The sequence below is a fragment of the Podarcis liolepis genome (assembly GCF_965112155.1).
Source record: "Podarcis liolepis genome assembly, chromosome: 8".
Classification (NCBI taxonomy): Eukaryota; Metazoa; Chordata; class Lepidosauria; order Squamata; family Lacertidae; genus Podarcis; species Podarcis liolepis.
In genome coordinates this window covers 40,982,292-41,006,032 of record NC_139560.1, presented here as the reverse complement: position 1 = coordinate 41,006,032, position 23,741 = coordinate 40,982,292, and the positions used below count along the sequence as shown (strand labels likewise).

Genomic DNA, 23,741 nt, shown 5'->3' with positions numbered 1-23,741 from the left:
GCTTAGTAGAGAAAACTCGGTGTTATGAAGGACAGACTTACTTTAGCCTTAAAAACCTGACATGCCAGTTTTTTGTGTAGGACTTTTAAAAATATGTATTTATATTTGGTGTGGAGGAATGTTAAATCCTGCTGGTTGTCATCTGTCTGTCTTGAGAGACAATGGTGTGCACCTCTTAGGGTGAAGTCAAAGTGCTGTGTTAGCAGCACCCGAGAGACCTCCCCGGCGTCAGGCACACCAGGTTCTGCCCAACATTGCAGGTGCCCAGTGCATGCATGTGACATCAAATGGTGGGAGGAGGGCTGACAGGGCCGTTGTACCCTCCCAAAGGCCTGAGGTGACCTGGTTGCAGCCGCAGGAGGGCCCACCGCAGCTTGGCGCAGTCACAGGAGGGCCCAATGGAGCCCGCCCGGCTGCGAATATTGAGGGGGCCTGGCTCCCTCAGTGAAATGAGGGGGGGACATGGGCCCTCACGGCCCTGCATAGATGGCATGCCTGCCCAGTGCACAAGCCTGGGCAGTGTGGATGGATGTCCTGATCTGCCCAGCCAACAATACTCCCCTCTTGTTCTTGCTGATGTGCCCCAAAGGAAAGCAGAGCAATATATCTGGCACCAGCTTGGCTGCAGGACTTGCCAGAAGGAGGCATACAAGGCGCCGTCCAACCATATTAGGGACTCCACTCAAGATTTGTTTAGGGTTCATCCTTATCCTTTTCTTCTCCTGAAGATATCCCACAAGGCATCGGAGGTTTAGGAAGAGAGTTTTCCTTCTCCTGTCAGATGGGCTACCTTCCCAGGTTGACAAGCTCCACCTGCCCCTCATTTCCCTCTACAGCATGTGCCCAAACTGCCTTCTTGACCGTTGAACCCACTGCTGGTCTCGTTCGCTCATTCTGCCAGAGCCTATCTTCTCATGCAGGAGAAGACCCTAACTCACTGAGGGTTTGAGACCTATTGGCTACCCTCACCTGGATTAGCTGGCCAGTCAAAGCCATTCCCAAGGTGTGGTTGCTGATAGCTTCTAAGAGCCACAGGTGAGAGCTAAGTGCAGGCTAGGGACCAAAGGTGGAAAAAGCACTCTGGAAGGAGCACGATGTCTCCCCTATCAGAGGTGCTATCCCTCCGCTAACACCCCATATACCCCTAAATCATTCTAACCTCCACGATATATGTCAAGCACATTGTTAACATTTTTTTTTTTAAAAAAAAAAAACCTTTATTGTATCACCTCAATTAAAAAACATTTGTACATCTTCCATAAAAGCCGACACAAAAACAACAAAAAAAAAGTATCAAGTATCAAAGAAATCGAAATACAAAAATCAATTTCAAGTTTCTTACTACTTAAATGCACATATCTTATATACATCAGATTCATTATCAGACTTCCCACCACCACGTCGAGAGCCATAACTCAACAGTATATTCAGCAGTGTCTTCATCTAGTCGTAGTTCATACCTCGCGGTTTTTATATCGCACCAACTGTAATTTTTACATTTCCCAAAGTCAACTCCATGTATGAGAGAAATTTATTCCAATTGTTAATAAATTTGTTATTTCTCTGTTGCCTGATCTTTTGAGTCATTATTGCTGTATCCATGTATTCAATTAGTTTATTTTGCCAGTCACTGATCGAGGGGACATGCGGTGATTTCCAACTCTGCGCTAACAGTATCCTTGCGGATACTGTTGCATACTGAAAAAAGATTTGGTCGTCTTTGTTGATTTCTTCTCCTATCATTCCTAAGAGGAATGCCTCGGGCTTTTTTGGGAATGTATACTTTAGAATCTTTTTTAGCTCGTCATATACCAACCCCCAGAATTTTTTTATCTCTTCGCAGGACCACCACATATGGAAGAAATCTCCCTCTTTCTTCCTACACTTCCAGCACGTCTTGTCCCCAGTTCTATACATTTTGACTAATTTTACTGGTGTGATGTACCACCTGTACATCATTTTCTCCATATTTTCTCGGAATCTGACGCAAGCTGAAAATTTCATGTCTTTAGTCCATAATTTTGTCCATCTTTCATATTCAATGGGGTGTCCTAGGTCTATAGCCCACTTAATCATAACATCTTTAATTTCCTCGTCCATTGTATCCCAGTCTAATAACTGGTTATACATTTTAGTTAGGAGTTTGGATTTTCCCTCTATTATTTCTAGTTGGAATTTGGATTTGTTCTTACTCATTCCCGTTTTTTTGTGCTCCCTCCAAATGGCGTTAATTTGATGATACTGGAGCCATCCCGATAATTTATCTTTTAATTCTTCGTAGGTTTTAATTTCCCATCCTTTATCTGATCTTCTCAGGAGGTCAGCGTATGTCCATCTTTTACCTTCCATGTTTAGTTTCTTAGTTATTAAGATGTCGACGGGTGACAGCCACCAGGGGATATCTTTTTCTACTAACCTTTTACATCTGTTCCACACCTCCAACAACGCGCCTCTTATGATGTGGTTGGAGAATCCTTTGTGTAATCTCCCCCTGTCCTGCCACAGGTACGCATGCCACCCATGTCTAATATTAAAACCCTCCAAGTCCAATAGATCCGTGTTGTCCAAAGCTATCCATTCCTTAATCCAGCAGAGGCATGAAGCCTCGTAGTATAATTGCAAGTTTGGCACTGCAAACCCTCCTCTATCCCTTCTGTCAGTGAGCAACTTATATTTAATTCTGGCCCTTTTACCCTGCCAGATAAATCTGGAGAGGGTCCTCTGCCAATCTTTAAACATAGTAGTACCCCTGACTACTGGGATATTTTGGAATAGGAATATCATCCTTGGGAGGATGCTCATTTTGATGGCTGCCATTCTTCCCTCCCAAGAGAGTTGTAATCTATTCCAGCTGTCTAGGTCTCTTTTGCACTCTTTCCAGGTTCTTTTGTAATTATCTTCCACCAGATTTATATTTTTTGGTGTAATCCAGATACCTAGATATTTAACCTTTTTTGATACCGTTAACCCGGATTCCGACTCGATTTTGTTTTTTAGTTGTTCATCTACATTTTTTATCAGCATCTTCGTTTTGCTTTTATTCAGTTTAAAGCCGGATAGTCTACCAAACGTTTCCATTAATTCAATCAATGTATTAATCCCTTTTTCTGGATCTTCTATTGAAACTACTAAGTCATCAGCGTAGGCCTTAACTTTGTACTCTTTTGTGCCTATTCTGATCCCTCTTACTTCAGATGTTTCTCTTATCTTGTTTAAAAGAGCTTCCAGAACCAAAATAAACAGCAGGGGCGACAAAGGGCACCCCTGTCTTGTACCTTTGGTGATCTTAAGTGAATTAGTCAGGTTACTATTAATAATTACTTTCGCTCTTTGCTCTGAATAAATCGACTTTATAGCTTCTAAAAATGGCCCTCTTATTCCAACCTTTTCCATACACTTTATAAGGAAGTGCCAGGATACATTATCAAAAGCCTTCTCGGCGTCTATAAATACTAAGGCAGCGGGGATGTCGATTCTAAAGTCCAAATATTCAATTATGTTAATTATATGTCTTACATTATCCTTGATCTGTCTGCCGGGCAGGAATCCGGCCTGGTCTTTATGGATCGCTCTATTCAAGTATTTCTTTAATCTGCTAGCCATTATTCCTGCAAAGATCTTATAGTCATCATTGAGCAGTGATATTGGTCTGTAATTCTTTATATCGAGCGTATCCGAATCTACTTTCGGAATTACCGTTATATATGCCTCTCTCCATGAGTCAGGTATTTTTCCCCCTTGTAGAATGTTGTTGATTACATTACATAGAACCGGGGCCAAGTATTCTTCTAAAGTTTTGTAGTATTTTTGAGACAGGCCATCCGGGCCTGGAGCTTTCCCCGGTTTCATTTTCTTAATAATGTTCCTGACCTCTTCCACTGTTATTGGGTCATTTAAGAGTGTTTTTTCTTCTTCTAGTAGTTGTTCCCCTCCACTATTTTCCAAATATCTGTTTATCTCATTTATATCCTCATCTTCCTTCTTTTTATACAGAGCTTCATAATATTGCTGGAACTTTCCCTTTATCTCATTAGGATCTTCTATTATTTGGGCTTCATGTTTGATTTTATTGATTACTCTCTGTTTTTTCCTTTTCCTCAATTGCCACGCTAGTAATTTGCCTGTTTTATTTGCCGACTCGAAATATTTCTGTTTCATCAGTTTTATTCCCCACTCTATTTCTTGGTTTATCAATGTTGAGTATTGGGTTTGTAATAATTTGCTGAGTTGTTTGTTCTTTTCGTCTTCGGGATTTTTTATTAAATTTCTCTCTGTTTCTTTTAATTGTTTAATTATTTCCGCCTTTTTTGCCTCTCTCAAATTCTTTTTATACTTATTCTGTTGGATCAGGAAACCCCTAAATACTGCTTTACTTGCATCCCAGACCACATCGATTTTTGTTCCTTTATTCAGGTTTTGATCAAAGTATTCTTTCAAAATGATCTTTGCCTTACCGATTGTATCTTCCTGTTCCAATAAGTAATCATTCATTCTCCATCTATACGGACCTGCTAATTTACACTTTAGTTCCAAAAATATAGAGTTGTGGTCTGAGAGTGTTCTGGGATCTATTTCACATTTCACCGATCTTGTCGAGAGCTCTCTGGAAACCCAGATCTGGTCAATTCTACCCCAGCTTTGATGAACTCCCGAAAAATGTGTAAACTGCTTTTCTGTAGGGTTTTTGAACCTCCAGATGTCAATTAAATCTAGGTTTTCTTGGAGGTCATCAAAAGTTTTGGGGAGTTTCCCTTGATTCCTTTTTCTCTTTTTTTGACTTCTATCTATCTCTGGTTCCGGGACTCCATTCATGTCACCAAGTACAATTAGGTTATGGTTTTCCAAATCCAATAGTATTTGTTCCAATTTTCTATAGAATTCAGTTTGGTTTGTGTTGGGGGCATAGATCGATACTACATTAATCCTTTCCCCTTGGTGGGTAATTTGAACTCCGAGGATCCTCCCTTCTTCATCTTTGTAAATCAGTTTGGGTTCTAATTTCTCTTTCACATAGATTACCAAACCTCTCTTTTTATTCGCTTCTGCGTTTATAAATTCCACTCCTAATTTTTTGTTAACCAGTATATGTTTGTGTTTTTTAGCTACATGGGTCTCCTGGCAGCAAATCACATCGCATTTTTTATTTCTCAGGACTTTCTCTATTTTATTTCTTTTTGCTTTTTCATTTAAACCGTTAACATTCCATGTTAGAAAAGTTAAAGACATTGCTAAAATTATATATCGAGTTTATTCAAAACTTTCAACTCCTGACTTCTTCCTCCTCTTCCGTGTTCCCCTCTTCCACCTGCTATCCCTCCGCTAACACCCCATATACCCCTAAATCATTCTAACCTCCACGATATATGTCAAGCACATTGTTAACATTTTAAGGAGAAGTAAGTGAAGCTCATAGTGGGAGGAAATAAAAATCCTAATCTTTGCCTCCCTTCTTATCGCGTCTTGCCTTTGTTTGTTTGCTCTTCCCACTGAATCACATGTGCATTTTTCATCCATCTGTTCTCACACTCCCATCCTTTGTGCATTCTCCAGAGTTAACCACACACCTAATGGTATCTTTTTGTCTTGGGGCATCTGCACATGTTGTTGCAGCGTTAACTGCAGGGAAAATCATTTTTACCCCGGGATGGTTTCCACCTGTTTTGATGTTGAGCTAGAAGTAGGCATCTCTTTCCCTGAAGGTTATTTCCTTACCACTAATGAATTGACTCTAACCACGCTTAACTTTTTTATTTATTTCAAATTTCTGCCCCACCTTTTTGCAAAAAGAAGAAAAGGAGACGTCCTGTTGTGCCTGCAAGGCACCTAGGTACAGTTGTAACCATTATTTGGAGACAATAAGAGAGAACCATGAATGCAACTCTAAACTTGGAGAAAGGAGGGATAAAATGGCAATCAATGATTACTGACTTTTTTCAGTATTTATATACTGCTTTTCATGAAAAGGTTCATAACAAGTTTCGGTAACAAAAATGCAGTTTGAAAATCAACAATAGTTCCATGGTAACAGTAAACAGTATTGATATCAGTTAGATGGGGATGTATTTGTTTGCTGGGTTAGCAAGGTGGTGGTGATTGCTAGTTTTAGAGCGCGTTTTCAACAAAGTAACAACATCCCGAGTTGTACTTTCTTGGCAGAAAGTCAAAGTGAAACTGTATTGGAGTCACATTGGATGGCTGCCTAGCTTAGTTCTACCTTTCTGACTGTAGCAGCTTTACTTATTCATTAAACTTATTTGTATATTACATTTCATTATACATGTCCTTCCACGGAAGCTCACAATAAGAATATTAGTGTAATAATTCATAAGGATGCTTCCTGTAGGGCACTTACTGGAAGGCCTGGGAGGGAAGGACAAGAAATTCTAGCCTTGAATATGTTTAAATATGCCTCTTCTCCTCTCTTGTAATCCTTCCCACAGAACAGTTGCTGGTAGATGGCCCTGGGGTAGGGGGTTCCCATTGGAGCAGGCTGTGTCTTACCAGAACCTCAGTTTATTCACCCTAATCCAGCACATTAACTGAGTTTTTTATGTCTCTCCTGTTGACATGGAGAAATAGAACTGGGTGTCATTTTGTATTGATGACACATCACCTCAAACCACAGATGACTTCCCCCAAGGGTTTCAAGTAGATTTTAAATGGAATAGGTTATACACTGGACTCCTGCAGAACACATTGTGACTTTACGAGACTTTACGAGACATGGATTCACACAAAACTCTAAGTCATGGTTTGTTTAAGACAGGGCCAGCCTGCTCATGAGGCTTGGTGAGGCAGTTGCCTCAGGTGGCAGACTGGGGACAGCTGGAAGGGTTGGCAGATGGGGGGGGGGGGCGGAAGTGCACTGCTTGCTGCCACCACTTTTCACCCACCACTGCCTCCTCTGCTGCTTCCACTGCTGCCTGCTCCTCTCCAGCCTCCTTTTCCCTCCTCCACCGCCTTCAGCATGCCGGGGCTTCCTTGGGCCTCCTTCAGTTGCCTCAGGCAGCAGCAGAGGAGGATGTAATGGCAACAGAAGGCGGTGATGGATAAGGGCAGGGTGGCATTTTTTGTTTTGCCTCAAGCAGCACTGGCTTAAGAAATCACATGTTAACCACAAGGGGTCCCACAGACTATCAAACAAACCATGGCTTGTTTCACTGACATTCCCCCCCCCAGCTATTCTTGCCTCTCATGCCTTTTTAGTTTGGTGAACGTCAGGTCAGTGGCCCATCTAGTCCAATTTCCAGTTCTCACAGTTGCCTGTGGAAGGACTGAAAGCAGGATCTGAGAGCAGCACTTGCAATTCTTAGCAATTGGTATACAGAAACTTACTGCCTCTGATAGTAAAAAGTACTAGGAATCATTGCCTTGTGGGGTGGAGGAGATTAATTTTTTGTTACATCCTTATATTTTAAAGCACCATGTGAAATTTCTTCATGGGTACATATAAAGATAATGAAGCTGCCTTCTGTAGAGTCAGAGGCTACATATTGTCTTCCTTGATTGGTGGCTGCTCTCCAAGGCCACAGGCAGAGGACGTCCCATCATTTGGATCTTTTTAACTTGTGTAGCTACAGTAAATCAGTTTTGCTACCAGTTGTGATGAATTAAGATTTCATCAGAATTTACGAAAACCCTGTGAACAAATGTTTAATTCTGAGATGTTAGAGACCTCCTTTGGGCATGCCACTAACAGACTAAATTTTATACACCTTTTTGCAGGTTGTGCCTCCTCGTTCAGGATGCCTATGGAATATTCAGTGAGGTACAATTTCATGCCCTGTTTTCTTCAGAACAGATAGAAGAATGTATCCAAAAATGGGAAGGAAAATACTGTCGTTTATCAGGAATTAAAATATTGCAGAGACTTACTAGAGGGAGGTAAGAATAACACCATAAGTTTATCTTCCAGAACAGTATCTGTGTTAGTCTAATGGCCCAGACTCTTTATCCCGGGTTTGAGCCCTACGTTGGGCAAAAGAGTCCTGCCGTGCAGGGGATTGGACTACATGTCCCTCAGGATCCCTTCCAACTCTACAATTCTGTCATTGTGTAATACAGCAAAAAGACCAGCACCTTAAACACTAATGGTTTTATTAAAGCATAATAACTCCCATGGTCTTTGAAGTGTCACAAGATTCATTGTTGTCTGTGCTTTAAGATTATGCTTTTATGTTGTCTCTGGACTACAACTCTCATCATTCCTGACCCTCAGCCAGGCTAGCTAAGCTGGTAGGAGTTGGAACAATATTCGGAAGGCCACAGGTCCCTGCCATCCCTGATATAAACAATGAGTGACAGACCTGCAGTATGAATGCTATAAGTGGCACTGACAGGATCTGAGGCAGAGAGAGCAAGAATCTGACTAATACAGAAACTCAGGCTTCACATACCTGCACTGTGCTGCTTGCCAGACACAAAGCCACAGCAGAGCATTGGGGGAATGCTGCATATGGGACTATGGTGCATGGCAGTGTGCCACTCTATTGTGACTTGGCAGAAAGGTTGGCCAGGGTCCTCTAGATTGTTCAGTAGTCACACAATTTGGAACCTGTAAACAAAGGGAGGGGGAGAGTTGCATTCAAGCAATCTCGCTCTTATTATTTAAAAATTAGAAAATAGTTTACATTTAGAAAATTAAAAATGTCAATGTAACGAACCAATTATCCTGTTTTCAAGTAAGATTTGATGCTTGGGTAAAAATGATCGATCCTTTGAAACTTTTTAGTTCTTCTCTCCACTCAGATGATGGGAGTTGTAGTCCATAGGGCTTACCCCCTGTTCTAAAGCATGATGCTTAAGCAGGTGAGTTAAGAGCACAGTGCCATGACCACAGTTTTGTTTGGGTTTCTCTTTAAGAAGAGAGAGAAAAGGGGAAGGTAGGCACCCTGCATGAGTGGCTATTGCTTTTTCACTCCACCATCGCAAGCTGCACTTTACGAAATGCTGTGTTTTGTACAAATATTTAAAAAATGAGCCTTTCCTACTCTCCACATTAAAGAGAGAAGGCTCATAATGGGCATATACTGTATTGTAATAACAAGTTGAAGTGGGTCCCATGTTGCAGTTTGGGAATGCATAAAGGTCCTGGGCCTGAAAGGCTGGAAGACTACTCTTCTAAAGCACTCTTATCCATGGTGCTTTACCATTAAACATACATTATAAATATATTGCTGCTCTGCCCCAGTTCATGCTAGCATTTCTCCAGGGCGTTCTGTTCTCATGGACTTGACAGTGTAACCTAAAGGGTGACTATCGCTTCAGCTTTTCCTCACAAAGAAGACATTTGTTATTGTTTTTTTATTGCTCTTCTGAGTTTTTCAGAGGGGGGACTAGAACTGCATGCAGTTGTTACTAAATCTGACGCATTATCAGCATGTAGGGCAGTATCATTGTTTCCTGGCATCCTTGCATGCTATTGCTCTTACTCACATGACTACCAGCCTTCCCTGAGCTCTGCTACCTTAACCTGAATACTTTGTCGCTGCCTAACAAAGGGTGACTAATGAGAGATGGTGATAAAACTAGGAAAAGAGAGCAATGTGCTGAATTCTATCTTTCAGAATTTGTCAGGTTTCTGTCATTCTGTGTAGGAAAAGAACTAGAACCAGTCCTCAGTGATTCCTAGCAATTTAGGTAAAATCTCCCACTGAATAGAGGCTCTGTCATTAAAACCTTACGTCTTAAAAACAATTAAAACCCATCTTTCCCTTGATTTGTCATCCTTATCCCAGACTGTTTTATTTGCTGTGTAGTGCCCAAGAGTTGTAAGCCCATAAGCAATATGAGCACAATAGTCTTGTGTTTTCCTGATGATACATACTTTGAATCAGCAGTAATCCACAGAGATTAAATACTAGCTCGCCAGAGGTGTGCCCCTTCCAATTCCACTGATCACATTATTTATTTTATTTATTAACTAAATTTATAAGCCGTCCTTCATTCATGGATCACAGGGGAGTTGTAACAACATTAGGGCTCCAACTCCACTTGAGTGGAGTTTAGCCCTGGAACTTGCCAATTAACTCTTGTATTGCCAGGAACATATCACTACTTGCCATCATTGTGTTTCCATGGAATTATTCTGTTTTGGTGGCCTTTCCATCTCTCCTCTGTCTCTTTTGCAACATACTTATCTTCATCTTTCATTAGTCCCATATCTCTTGACATTTCCTCCTGAGTCAATGTCTCTAGCTGTACACTGTAAATGTGGAGCTCTTCCCCCTTCCCATTTCTCAGTCAATTTGGGAAAAACCTTTATCTCTACTTTTTCACAGACATACCACCACCTTTCCCTTTTTTTTCTCCTCCCAAAGTTGGCGACTCTTAAGAACTACTGCTTTCATCTTTGTATCTACTGATAAACCTCTTTTTTTTAAAGGCTAGTAATCTCTTGTTAGGTTTTTGCATCAGTTTGCTAGCCTTCCATCCTGCCTTTTTTTACCACTTCAGTTATTTCAGCAGGGGGAATTCTGAATTATGCCTCCTTTTGCTATGCTAATGCAATGATCCTGACCTTTAATCTCTGCATTGGCACACTGTTGTTTTCTACTGTATATCTACTTCAAACACTTTTTACATTTAACATGCTCTACCTCTTTGCCAAGGCCTGTTGTCCTAGACATTCTTCTTCCCTACAGCCAGCGCTGGTAGATTGGATGAATTCTATTATCCTTCCCATGTTATCATTGCCCCGCTCTGTAGTTGGTGGTGCTGGCATGGGAAAGAATCACATAAGTTGCCTGACTGGCATTGTTCTTCTTTATAGAAATTGCAAAAAATGAATCTGATTAGCTATGTATTTGGTTCTTATACTTCTCCTTATTCTTCTGTTTACTTCACACACTTTGGGGCCGGCTTCTCTGTCAACTATTCCCTTGGTTTTCTTCTCCCATTCCTTTTTAGTCTACCACGTCCCAATGCCCAAGATATCTCTAGCAAGATTCAGCTTCTGATATTAGCAAAAAGAGCACCTAGCACAACTCATCAGACCTGTAAGATTGTATTTTCCAGCATACATATAATTTTAATTTTATGAAAGTGCATGACAACTGGTTTGGGCTTTTACTTCCTTAAAAAAAAAAAGAGTATGATGAGAGAATGCTTTGTGTACTATGGGCTCAGATCATATTACTGTGTAACAAGTTGTTGTATCATACACAAGCTCATTCTGAAACTTGGGCAGTTTCAACACAGTTTGTTCATATATATGTTCCTCTTCTATATTGTTAATAGTTAGTGTCTACAAATGGAGACAATTTCTTAACCCTAGGTAGTAGATACTATTTCTTTGCCTAAGAAATAATATCCAATAATAATATTATAAATATGTAGATAGCACTAGAATTAAATTAGCTTATTCAACTTTTTTAAAAGCAGCAGTCAATTCCCCCCTCCCCCTTGTAACAGCAAAATGGAATTCCATTAGGGAAATTAAAATCTAGAATGCAATGTTCAATATGGCAGGAATTTGGTTTTGTGGTGTTTCAAATTATTGAAGTTATCTGAATATAGCATTTTAAAGCATCGTAATACAGCATTGTAAAGCTAAATTTCACCATGTTTGTGTGTTGTCTGTTTTGTTTTGTTCTGTTTTTTGTTTTCTTCTTTTCTTCAAAGAGTGCCGGGACTTTTTAGCCTAATAGACAGTTTATGGCCACCATTATTGCCTGTAAAAGTTCATGGTCAAAGTCAAGAGAGTGAAATGGTAAGCTGCTCTTTCAGACTCCTCCTTTCCTTTTCATTTGTTCTTCGTTTCAAGTAGTGCTTTCAAAAGGCAGTAACTTTTAATTACCTCCCTCTTTCTTTCTTTCTTTCTTTCTTTCTTTCTTTCTTTCTTTCTTGTATCACTCCTCCCCATCCCCCTTTTCATCCAAAAAGGCTTCCAAAGTAGTTTCTATATCAGCAAAAACTCAGACAGTCCCTGCCCTCATGCTTATAATCTAAAGACATGACACAGAAGGAAAAAGGAATGAGGCTGGAAGAGGAAAACAACAAACTCAAGCATCAGTTACAAAGAACTGACTGGCACTGAAATGGTTTAGGGCTAGTGAGAGCCAAATGGAGCCATTAGAGTAGATCTTCCCTCCTCTCCCTCTGCTGCAGCTGTGTTTACATTATCATAATGCCTAGCATTTGCGTAGCACATTTCAAGTGTTTGACACGTAGGCCAGTACTACTGTTTAGCCTGTGTTACAGATGAAGGTAGAGAGCTGAAGCTGAAACAAGATTTAGAATTTGTGTCTTCCCATATTGTAGATAGTGTTCTCCAACACTTTGCTAGCTCTTCTTTGAGCCAGGGATGTCATAAGCAATCCTAGGAGCTATTTTTAATCGCTGCCAGTTTCTATATATATTTGTTCATGTCCATCATTTTCAGCAACACAAATGTGTCCGTACAGTACACATTCTTCTCCTTCTAAATTTAAATCTTTATGTTAATTTATTGTTTCTTCCTGGAAGGATCTGTGAGTCATCAGAACCCAGCGTATCAACGAGAAACAGGAAGAAATCCAGTCCCGGGCTGACATTTTGTGAGCAAGTCAGGGACAGGGATTAATAGCTAAACAGCTGTTTTCATTAATCCTAATTTATTTATGTTTTTAGTAACTCTCAGGCAATGACTCCCAAAATGAATAATGTATTACTTCTATAGCACTAAACGAGAGATAAACACATTGATCTATAATCTGTATAAATAGTGGATATTCTCCTGAAACAAAAAAGATTTGTTCTCATCATAACAAGGGGAGAGAGTCACGTTGCTTCATGTTCCCTATTATTCTCTCGCTGCTTAAGATTTAATTTGGCAGCATTCATGTTTCTCAGTGATGCGACTTCATCTGTTTATTGTCAAATTCACCCACGTGCTAAAATTCTCAAATGTCATAGAAATCATCGAAAGGCATGAAAATAATGGAATCCGTTTCATCCGTGACTACCATGACAAAAAAAAGATTTTTTGATTGTTGATTGTGCTTAGCTATGTTTTCTTGTGACATAGATTCATGGGTGTATCCACTCAGGAATGTATAAATGATATATTGTTCCAGATTATGCCAAAAGGGTCAGCCTTCTGGCATTTGGAGGACAAGCTACGATTAACCATGCCTTAAGAAAAAGTTTCCCTAAATCAAATGTGCCATTCCCAATCATTTTCACTACTTTACTTCACCAAGTAAATAAGTTTAATGTAGAGCATTCACATTTTTGACTATGCCTATTTTGATTGCTTAATTTTCAGCAGATTACTGCTAACCTGCCTGCTCCTAGTTTCTGTTACATTATTGCTGCTCAACCGGACCAAAGACAAATTGATATAGATGACGGCGAAGAACAAATTTCAGATTTGTATTTCCCACCAGCCTTGCACAATCTCGAGGAAATTCTTCAGGTATTCTTGTTGTCATCACAGGTTTTACAAGTGGCATATTTATTAGCATATTAACATGTTTGAAATTATGCATTTTGCTTACATTTTAATTGCATTTCAGATGGTTGGCTCACATCAGTGTTGCAGCTTTTGGGCACATGTTGTACATCGAAGACTGCAGGTAATTCTTTGAGTGGGCTGGTTAGTTGGTTTTAGAGGTTTGTGTCTTTGCAAACTAACAAAACATTTCTGTTTAAACATAGCTGGTCCAAACAATATATACAGCGGTACCTTGGGTTAAGAATTTAATTCATTCTGGAGGTCCGTTCTTAACCTGAAACTGTTCTTAACCTGAGGTACCACTTTAGCTAATGGGGCCTCCTGCTGCCGCTGCGCTGCCAGAGCACGATTTCTGTTATCATCCTGAAGCAAAGTTCTTAACCTGAGGTACTATTCTGGGTTAGCGGAGTCTGTAACCTGAAGCATCTGTAACCCGAGGTACCACTGTACATGTAGATGGCTCCTCTCTCTCTTTTTAGTCTTTTTTGGATATCATTTTGCAACCTTGAGCAGGGGGATACTGTTTCCAGTTAGTGGAAAGGAGACAGAATTTATCCAAATTCTTTGAGAGCGCATACATTTGCACTGTTTAAAGCAAGCAACAGGTAACTGATGCCATTCAATAACAATCAGAATAACAGGTTTCTACAGCTCCTATCAGTACCACCCAGCGTAAGAGATGCTGAGTGTTGCAGTTCAGCAACTTCTGGAGGCACCACATTGGCTGTCCCTGATTACCTATGATGTGATTCTGCCTCACGGGATTTGGCCTGACTGCCGGCTGTCTATAGAGCAGAAATGGGAAACCCATGGACATCTGGTTAACCACAGAACAGAGTACTGGAGCAGGTGGACTTTGGGCCTCTTCCAACAGGCCCTTCTTACATTCTTATACAGTGGTACCTTGGCTTGGCTCCTGGACGCCACTAACCCAGAAGTAAGTGTTCCGCTTTACGAACATTTTTCGGAAGCCAAACATCCAACACGGCTTCCGCTTGCCAATCGGAAGCCGCGCCTTGGTTTTCAAATAGTTTCAAGAGTCGAACGGACTCCTGGAATGGGTTAAGTTTCACAAGGTACCACTGTATTAACCTTTGCCCTTTCAGCTGTTAATTAGATTCCAGCCGCTTTCTGCCCTAGTCAGCAAGGTCAGGGATGATGGAAGCTGTAGTCCAGTAATATCAGGAGGGCCACAGTATCGTGCTCCTGATATAAAGAAAGAAGTTTACCAAAGCATTTGCAATTCAGCTAATAGTATATATACGGGTTGTAGGGAATAAAAAATAGATGGAAGGTGGGTGTACCTGCAGGGACCCTAACTTGTACTGAAAAAGAGTGCGGAAGCATCAGCAAAAGGTGGATGAGGAGTGCTACGGGTGGGAGGTTAAAGCACTTTTCCCAACAGTCCCAGCATGCATTTAAGGAGTGAATGCAGGCCAGGGGTTGTTGACCTGTGATTTGGACAGTTGAGGCTATAGCCTTGCAAATGGGTCGATTACAAAAAGATTGGCAGATTGGAGAGAAATTTTTACTATGGTATGAATTGGGGCATTTGCTATTGCCGAAACCACCCTGAGATGCATAAATCTGACATCAGATTTATATTTGGGGAACAAAACAAGCACTGTTATATAATTATAGGAGCGATGACTAAAGTTCCTACACCTAAAAATTGCATTACAAAAACTGCATACGACTGAGCCATATTTCACCTGCCCCTCCCTCTGTCTCTTAACAATCCAGGCATGTTGTTGTTTTTCTCTTCTTCTGCAATAGTCCTACAAGTCCTGGTGTTTCCCCCTCACTTAACATTTCTATATTAGATAGTGGGCACTTGCTGGGGGGGGGGGAGAGGTTTGCAGCTGCAGTACAGAGCAACCCTGCCAATGGATGTCTCTTATTGGGTGGCTAACAACGCATAAAAATACATGTAAAATGGCCCATTAAATTAAAATCCAGTTAAACATGAACAAAATCTGAAACTTGTCATTTTGGATGTAACTCTAGAAAGTTCAGGTAAATGATTAGAAATAGTCCACTTCCTAACTTAGGCTGAGTCCCTTTCTTTTAACTTAAGCGATGCATGATTAATTGTCTTAAAGCCATTATATGTTGTTGAAGGGCTAACTCCAAAGATTGAATTGGTCTTTTTTATAATAGAAAATTCTTTTTTAAAAAAATAAATCTTGTGTGTTACCCAACAAATTAATTGTTGGCAAGTCGCATGCCCCGACATTGCTTCAAGCTGGTTGTGCTCTGCTCTCAAATAAATTTGTATGCCTTCTGGATACATGGGCCTCACATTTGGAGGGAGTTAACATCCAGAGACTCAAGACACCAGCAAGCTCTGTTTAAATTGGTTTCCACTTCTAATTTCAGCTCAGTGTTTACTGGATGCTTCCTTATCCCTGGGCAGATATGTTGAAAAGATATCATAGCTACTCAAGTAATTCACCCCAGATGTCTTTAATAAGTGATAATTCTAGATATAGTGTTTTATAGCCACAATCCAGTGTTTAAATCTTCAAGAATGATTTGAAAGAACCAAAAGAGTTTGATTTTGCAGCTGTGAAGATAAAAAAGGAACTTACCTCTTGTAAACATTTTGGAAACAAAATGCCATGGCTGAAACTTGTTTACTGCTTCAGTCTTTGCCAGTAAAGATTCGTCCTTCGCACAAGTCTAGTGCATCATAAAATATGAAGGTGAAGACCTTGGCTTAGTTTGGTTTTCTCTTGTTGACTAACTTTTTCAGAACACACACAGAGAAAGAGAGAGAAACCCCTGTATGAACCCTGTATGATTTTATGCATTTTATTTCTAAAATAAGTTTTGTGCTTAACAATGATAAGATTTTTATTTTATTTTTAATCACCAGTGTTGTTCAGTATAGCTCTTTGAACTAGAACTCTCCAGAACTTCACTTAATGTGAAGTGAGAAATGGAAACATGGCCATTTTTATTATTACTATTCAAAATAAGTATTATGGTACAAAAGGAAAATAAGGAAATATATTCCATCTGTGCTTCGGGGAGCTGTACTGTCGCATAACTCAATCCTGCTGCTGTTTTGTCTGTTTTGTCCTTTCTGTTCAGAACAAATTGACACAGAAACAGAAAGATGATGGTATTAAAATGATTTATTGTTATTTACTTTTTGGCTGACTGTCCCATTGGTCAGAATCTAAAGGTTAGAGTTTCAGATTTTTAATGTTTCTCCATGTGATTCTTTTTTAAAAAGCAAAAAAAACCCTGAGTCTTTCAATTAACTTTTAAAATCTGTAGTTATGGAAAGTAAGTTCTGGGTATGAAATATAAAAGTTTTTTTTAAGAACAATAGCAAAACTGAATTTAATAAATTGCCGTATCTTTAGCCAAATATTTTGTCATTAATATTTTCCAACCTCTCTGCTATGCAGCTATTAAATAAATCATTAGATGGGTATATGGTTTTTTTAAAAAAATAAATATTTATATAAGTGGTGACATCCGAATGAAACCTTAACTCTACAACTTCCAGAAGGGTAGAAATATCAACAAAAAGGAGGCAAAATAATATTATTGTGTCACTTTAAAGACTAATCAACTTATTCTGGCCACCAAAGCATTTGCCACAATATTTTTTTAGCCTTTTAGAGTGTTGCAAATCTGTTGTTTCCCAGACAATACTGTTTTATTCTTTAAAAGTACAAATACTTCATTGTAACAAGCTGCAAATGAGAGAGAAAAATAAAACAACGTTGTATGCTTTTACCTAAGCATACTTACTTCAGTAACCTTTGCTTATTAATATATACACACACCATATTTCTAGTAAACTACTTGGGTCCTAAAGGAGCCCAGAGGCAGCTATAAGGTTTCTGTGAATAGTATCAGACTGGTATTGTGGAGGCCTGGATTCAAATCCCCACTCAATCATGAAGCTCATTGGGTAGCCTGTCTCTCAGCCTAACTTGTCCCATGGAGAATGGAGGAGCTGGAGAACCATGTTTTCCTTATAGGGAATATAGGGTATAAATTCAGGGAATAGTATGACTGTTTTTGCCATTAGCACTGATGGTATAGGACCGAAGAGCTCCTCAAGTGTTCATTTATATTTTGGGTTAAAATAAATAAATCAGTAACTGCATTGATATTTTCAGTCTGTAACATTATGTAAACACTTATGGTAGTATTATGTAGATGCTTACAAGACGCCATTTTGCAGAAACAGTGAAGACATTTGGGGTTATGTGACTCCTCCCAGAAGGCTTTTTGTTCTAGTGGAGGTTTCTGTGAACAGAAGTGGGGAAAGGCAAAGTTCAGTGATTCCCCCTTTCTCCAGAATCTCCAGAACTTCTAACACTGCTCCAAAGGGCTTCCAAGGGCAGATTAGATTTATTTTTTTTAGTGGGTGGGGGGATTTGGGGGTCTACAAAAGGAAGAGAGAATCAGTGAAAATCTCCCCATGCCTTCTATTCATGAAAGCTGCTGCTAGAGATAGGAGCCATCCTTCCATGATTGGATTCAGCCCCTAGGCAGTTTAGTGATAAACATGAAAAAGTTATAAAAACTACAGACAAATTTAATCAAATTGCATTAGCTATATATTTTTCCAGTAAAATAATTAAATGTCCTAGTTTTGAGCTGGAACTACTTCCAGTGTCAACCCAAAGGGTAGGCACTTTTACTACGAGTTCATTTGTTTTTGTATCCTGTACCTTTAGCTTGTTTTCCCCACTGTTCTGAGCAGGATATTTATGTTGTTTGGGTAGATGTATTTGTTTCTCCCATTATCTTTTATGAATCATCTGGTTTAAATGCATCCTTGAAAAATGTTGACATTTATCCAAGAGGAAAGATTCTAGGTTCATACCAACTGCAGTTTTTACCAAGGGAGTGGAGCATATTACGCAGCTTAATAATAATGCTTCTGGTGTTTTTCTTATTCAGAGGGGAAAAATGTAAAGTTGTAGATTTCTTTAAATGAACTAGGTCAAAGTCATAATCTGACATCATGAATAAGAAGTGCTTTTTTTAGTTGATTAGTAAAGAAATGCTCAGGTAATACGTTTGAAAGCCCTAGTGCAGGCAAGGAAAACATTACAAGGAAACATTTACTTATTTCATTTAGGAGCTGCTTCCTATGAAGCATCTTGAAGCGATTTCACACGGTGTGGACCATTGTGGCACCTTCAAGAATAACAAATGCATTATTATGTAAGCTTTTATGGGCTACAGCCCACTTTATCAGAAGTTTTGCCTTGAGTTTTAGGTATGCTGGGCAGGGGGAAATTGTAGACAATGAGGTCAAAAGATAATGAAAAGCAGGAAAATACAGTTACAGATAGGTAGCCGTGTTGGTCTGCCACAGTCAAAATAAAAAAATTCCTTCCAGTAGCACCTTAAAGACCAACTAAGTAAGTTCTTGGTATGAGCTTTCGTGTGCATGCACACTTCTTCAGATACACTGAAACAGAAGTTGCCAGACCCTTCAGGAAAATACAGTTGGTGATAATTATGTTAACAGTAGTCATGCACATTGATAACATTGACATCCTGAAATTCCAAAGCCAATCAATACATGTAGCGTGCTTTTTAAAAAAGAAAAACCATTTGTCCTAATTCATTCTACAAGCGACAGCACTGAACTTCTTCATGGATTGTAATTCACTGGTTTCAAGTAGCAGGCTACCCCTCTGGAAAAGGAAAATGTTTATCCTTCTGTCTTAGCTGCCAGTTCAGCTGCTAAGATTTATGCTACAACAGTTAAGCAGCAATCTGTGGCAAGGCAAGGTTCATGCAGTTCTGTTCCATAGGCAGGGTCAGATTTAGGTTTGATGAGGCCCTAAGCTACTGAAGGTAATGGGGCCCTTTATATAGCAGGCGGGGCCCATTACTTACATCATAGGAGCCTACACAACACAAAACACTGTTGCTGTATATAGGTTTTATTTTATTTGTTTTTATCTTATATTTTGGAAATGTACATCCAGTTGCTTTTTTCCTTTAAATTTTTGGGGGGCCCCCAAGAGAGTGGGGCCCTAAGCTATAGCTTGTTTAGCTTATACGTAAATCAGGCACTGTCCATAGGACTTCAAACAACTACAGTTTATTGCAATCATGTGCTGGTTCAAGGTTGTATAATAGCTTCGGGTGTGAAAGCAAATGCTGTCCTTTTAGTACAGTGGTACCTCTGGTTACGTACAGTAGTACCTCGGGTTACATACGCTTCAGGTTACATATGCTTCAGGTTACAGACTCCGCTAACCCAGAAATAGTGCTTCAGGTTAAGAACTTTGCTTCAGAATGAGAACAGAAATCGTGCGCCAGCGGCGCAGCAGCAGCAGGAGGCCCCATTAGCTAAAGTGGTGCTTCAGGTTAAGAACAGTTTCAGGTTAAGAACAGACCTCCGGAACGAATTAACTACTTAACCTGAGGTACCACTATATAGTAATGCCACATAAGGACTTCCCTGCAGTCTGAAGGCAGTAGTGGTGGTAATTGATGCTGTCCCTATGCATACAGTGATACTTTGAGTCTTAAAAATAAAATTAAAAAATTGGTTTTCATAATAGAGAATTACATACATACTGTGAGTCTTATACTCAGTCCTTTGCTGTACTATTGTGACACAGCAAAACAGAACCAAGATCTATATCACGTTAAGTATTATAAAATTCAGCCTTCAGAATTAAAGGTTTAAATGCTACCTGCTAAACTGTGGATTATACCCACTGAACTGATTAATAGTTTTGATCTAATCCTGGAGAGAAAAAGTAATGCTTTGTTAAATTTTAATGTATTACTTATGCTTTTTCTTTCAAATTCTAGGTAACAGGCAGCACTCCTTCAAGCCAAAGGCAATTTTGGCTGTTTGTGACTACTTTCTCCCTGCAAAGTGGGGCTGGAACTCCAAAAACTCTGCCAGTTTATATTGCTTCATCATGTGTGATCAGTGTAGAAGTAATGGAGGCACTGAAGAACACATCCCCATGTGCAGTTTTCTTCAAAGATGCTCTATGTGGAAATGGTAAGCTCCAGCACAAGTGGAGACAGATAAATCTTAAATAAGATTCATAAGCTTCCTCGTGCCATTGCAAATTACAGCCTAATGAGTGTCTAGGGTGGCTCCTACTGCTATCTGCAATTGACTTCCCACAAGGGTGGTATACAAATTTAATAAATAAATATGATCTGTCCACACCAGTGAGCATGGCACAATGCTGTAAATGGGGCCATTTGTAGCCATTCACTGTAATTCTTGGATGCCATTTTTATGTTGTTCATTAATTATTGCTAAAATGCTTTTCTTGCTCTCTCTTTTAACAATCCCAAAAACAATCACCCCACTGCACCAGTAATTCCTGAAAGAAAAACCATCAATGTAGCTGCATGCTGCACCTTAAACCTAGTGTGTAAAGGTAAAGGTACCCCTGCCCGTATAGGCCAGTCGTGACCGACTGGGGTTGCGCGCCCATCTCGCTTAAGAGGCCGGGGGCCAGCGCTGTCCGGAGACACTTCCGGGTCACGTGGCCAGCGTGACGAAGCTGCTCTGGCGAGCCAGCACCAGCGCAGCACACGGAAACGCCGTTTACCTTCCCGCTATAAAGCAGTACCTATTTATCTACTTGCACTTAGAAGTGCTTTCGAACTGCTAGGTGGGCAGGAGCTGGGACCGAACGACGGGAGCTCACCCCGCCGCGGGGATTCGAACCGCCGACCATATGATCGGCAAGTCCTAGGCGCTGAGGTTTTACCCACAGCGCCACCCGCGTCCCAAAACCTAGTGTGTAATTTGGCCCTAAAAGATGCAGCGCAAAAGGGAAAAGGGATGAGAAGGAAAGAAACAAAATAAGTGAACTTGGGCACAAGGTCACAAAACAGCAGAGTACAGTAGGTATAATGACCAGCTGGAATGGAAAGAAAACGAAACTGGTCTCACAGCAGATTCAGTGGAGTGGTCTTGATTCCTATCTCTCTCCCTCTGCCACATCCTGATGGAATGGATGCTGGCATGTGAAGGAGGGAGGGAGTCGCTCAGTGGAATTGGTATATCAATAGAATCCGTGGAGTACTCCTGTTTCTCATTCTTGCCTCTACTTTAGCCTCTTCAGGTAGCATTGCTGTACATAGCAAGTTGTTGTTGGGATACATTTATGTATATGTAATCAAGATACATTTGCCAAAGTGAGAGTTATGTCTTGCACACCACATTAGTGTAGTTATTGAGAAGGCAGTTGAAAGAAAGATGCACTGGTGTGAGATCTCCTGTCTACTTTGATAACTACTTACGTTGCTGCACACATAATGTTGGTTTCATTTTGTTATATCCCACCTTTCATTCAAGCAGCCTAAAGTGGTATACCTGGTTCTCCCCCTCCCCATTTAATCCCCACAACAACACTGTGAAGAAGGTTAGGACGAGAGGCAGTGACTGGCCCAAGGTCACCCAGCCAACTTTGTGGCCAAGTGGGGATTTGAACCCTGATCTCCCAGGTCCTAGTCCACCCCTCTAACCACTACTGTGGTCCCTCCTGCGGTCCTCTTAATACAGTGCCCAATAATGACCACTGTCCCTTTCTTCCCACCTAGAATGGCTAACATAGTATCAATGGTTGTGCTGGAAAAAAATAGAATTGGATTGTGCTCATGCTTAGGGTAAGTTTTTCATTAGATGATTATGACCTTTGGTCATTGTGAACCTCTGTTGCATTTGAGCCACTGACCTACTTACAAAAGACTCCTTTCATGCATCCAGACCCATTGAATCATCCACGTGACACTCTGCTGAGCAAAGGTTTGGCCCTCCTGTCTCCTGCTTTTGAGAGCAAAGTGCAACATGTCTAGCCTCAGAACAGCTTGGCACCACGAGAGAGAGAGAGAGAGAGAGAGAGAGAGAGAGAGAGAGAGAGATCCCACAAGCAATCTCAAGCCACTTAGATTTTCTCCCCTTTAAATAATTGACACATAAGATAGTTTGGACTGGAAGCTGCTTTAGCAAGGGCATAGCATGTGCTTCATTTCAGAGTTTGTGAGTAAAGTGGACCAAATCAAGCTCTGTGAAAGACTGGCTGGGAATGTTGTCTTTATTGGCCCAGACAATTAACATGGTCACCTTTTTCCTTGTTACTGTAACATATCAAAATGTCTTTGTTGGCAGGTAGGATTATTTGCATTGAACGTACCGTTCTCTTGTTACAAAGGCCCCTTTTGTATAAGGCTGTTGGTGCTGACATCACTGAACTGACTGGTCCTGTCAAACTAGATGAGCTGGATTCTGCAACCCAAGTCAATTCCATTTGTACTGTAAGAGGTTAGTAAGCTTTTCCCAAAGCAAAGTTGATCAGTCTTTCTTGCGTACTGGAAACTTTAATTTCATTGTGTTTTATCTTGCCCTTCCTCCAAAAAGCTTAGGGCAGTTTGCATGGCTTCTCCCCATCTTAAATTTCCAGCAACCCCGTGATGCATGTTAGGTGGGAGTGTATGTGATAGGCTCAGGATTGCCCAGCATCACTTCGTAGCTTTGTTGAGATTTTAAACTGGGTCCCCCCTCAGTCCTAGTCCAACTTGCTAGCACTACAACTCACTAGTACTTTTTAGGTGGTGTATGGAATAATAAAACAGCAATGAAAAATGGTGTATGCTATTGGGATAAATTGAAAGATACCTCACTGTAGCCCTTTTGTGGCATTATTAGCAGATATTACATTTATATAGATCTAAATTCAGGTTTATATGAACTGGGTTTATATAAACTTTTGCAGTATTTCTTAAAATGAAGGTCAGTTTATAGATGGGTACTTGTACTTTGTAGAATGTTTGCTCCATTACTATTTCTAATTTGTTTTCCCCTGTAACACTTAGCATACCAGCTACTTTGTTCATAACCCTAGCCCTTACCTGTACTCTACTAATCCATGGCAATTTATAACAGAATTTGATCTCAAGTCAGCAATAGGGATTGAACCACCCAAAGGCATCAACATTGCCCACCTTTACAGAAGTGCAGCCCCTGTGTGATATCGCAGGTTGTGAAGGTGGCAAACATTCCCTCAGTTATTTAATCTGTTTGTTCCCTACAAACGTAGGCATTTTTCCAGTTGCATCTTCTAAGGGCATGTGTGTGCCAGCTATTTTTCTTGGGCTAAGTCCTGGGAGCAGCTGGTGGAATCCCTCATTTAGATCTCTCTTACCAATTTCTTTTGCAAAAGGTTGAGTACTTTACTAAAGAAGTACATGTTTCACTTCAATGTTCCTAGTGATGTCTGGACAAACTTTACCAGGGACATTGCTCTCTTCTCCATTTGGCAATCTCCTAACAAGG

At 40.3% G+C, this 23,741-nt stretch overlaps 1 protein-coding gene across 6 annotated transcripts in view; it reads left to right on the top strand.

The window, feature by feature from the left end:
* SPIDR (scaffold protein involved in DNA repair) overlaps window positions 1-23,741 on the top strand; it is a 170,267-nt gene that overhangs the window by 136,916 nt on the left and 9,610 nt on the right. For 2 of the 6 annotated variants that reach the window (XM_083518267.1, XM_083518265.1), the window contains exons 11-16: window positions 7,726-7,884; window positions 11,623-11,710; window positions 13,247-13,396; window positions 13,497-13,556; window positions 20,249-20,447; window positions 22,578-22,730. In XM_083518267.1, the coding sequence (XP_083374393.1) occupies window positions 7,726-7,884; window positions 11,623-11,710; window positions 13,247-13,396; window positions 13,497-13,556; window positions 20,249-20,447; window positions 22,578-22,730 (809 nt within the window). The remainder of the gene's footprint in view (window positions 1-7,725; window positions 7,885-11,622; window positions 11,711-13,246; window positions 13,397-13,496; window positions 13,557-20,248; window positions 20,448-22,577; window positions 22,731-23,741) is intronic. The other 4 variants (XM_083518269.1, XM_083518268.1, XR_014529451.1 and 1 more) reach the window with 3 other exon arrangements.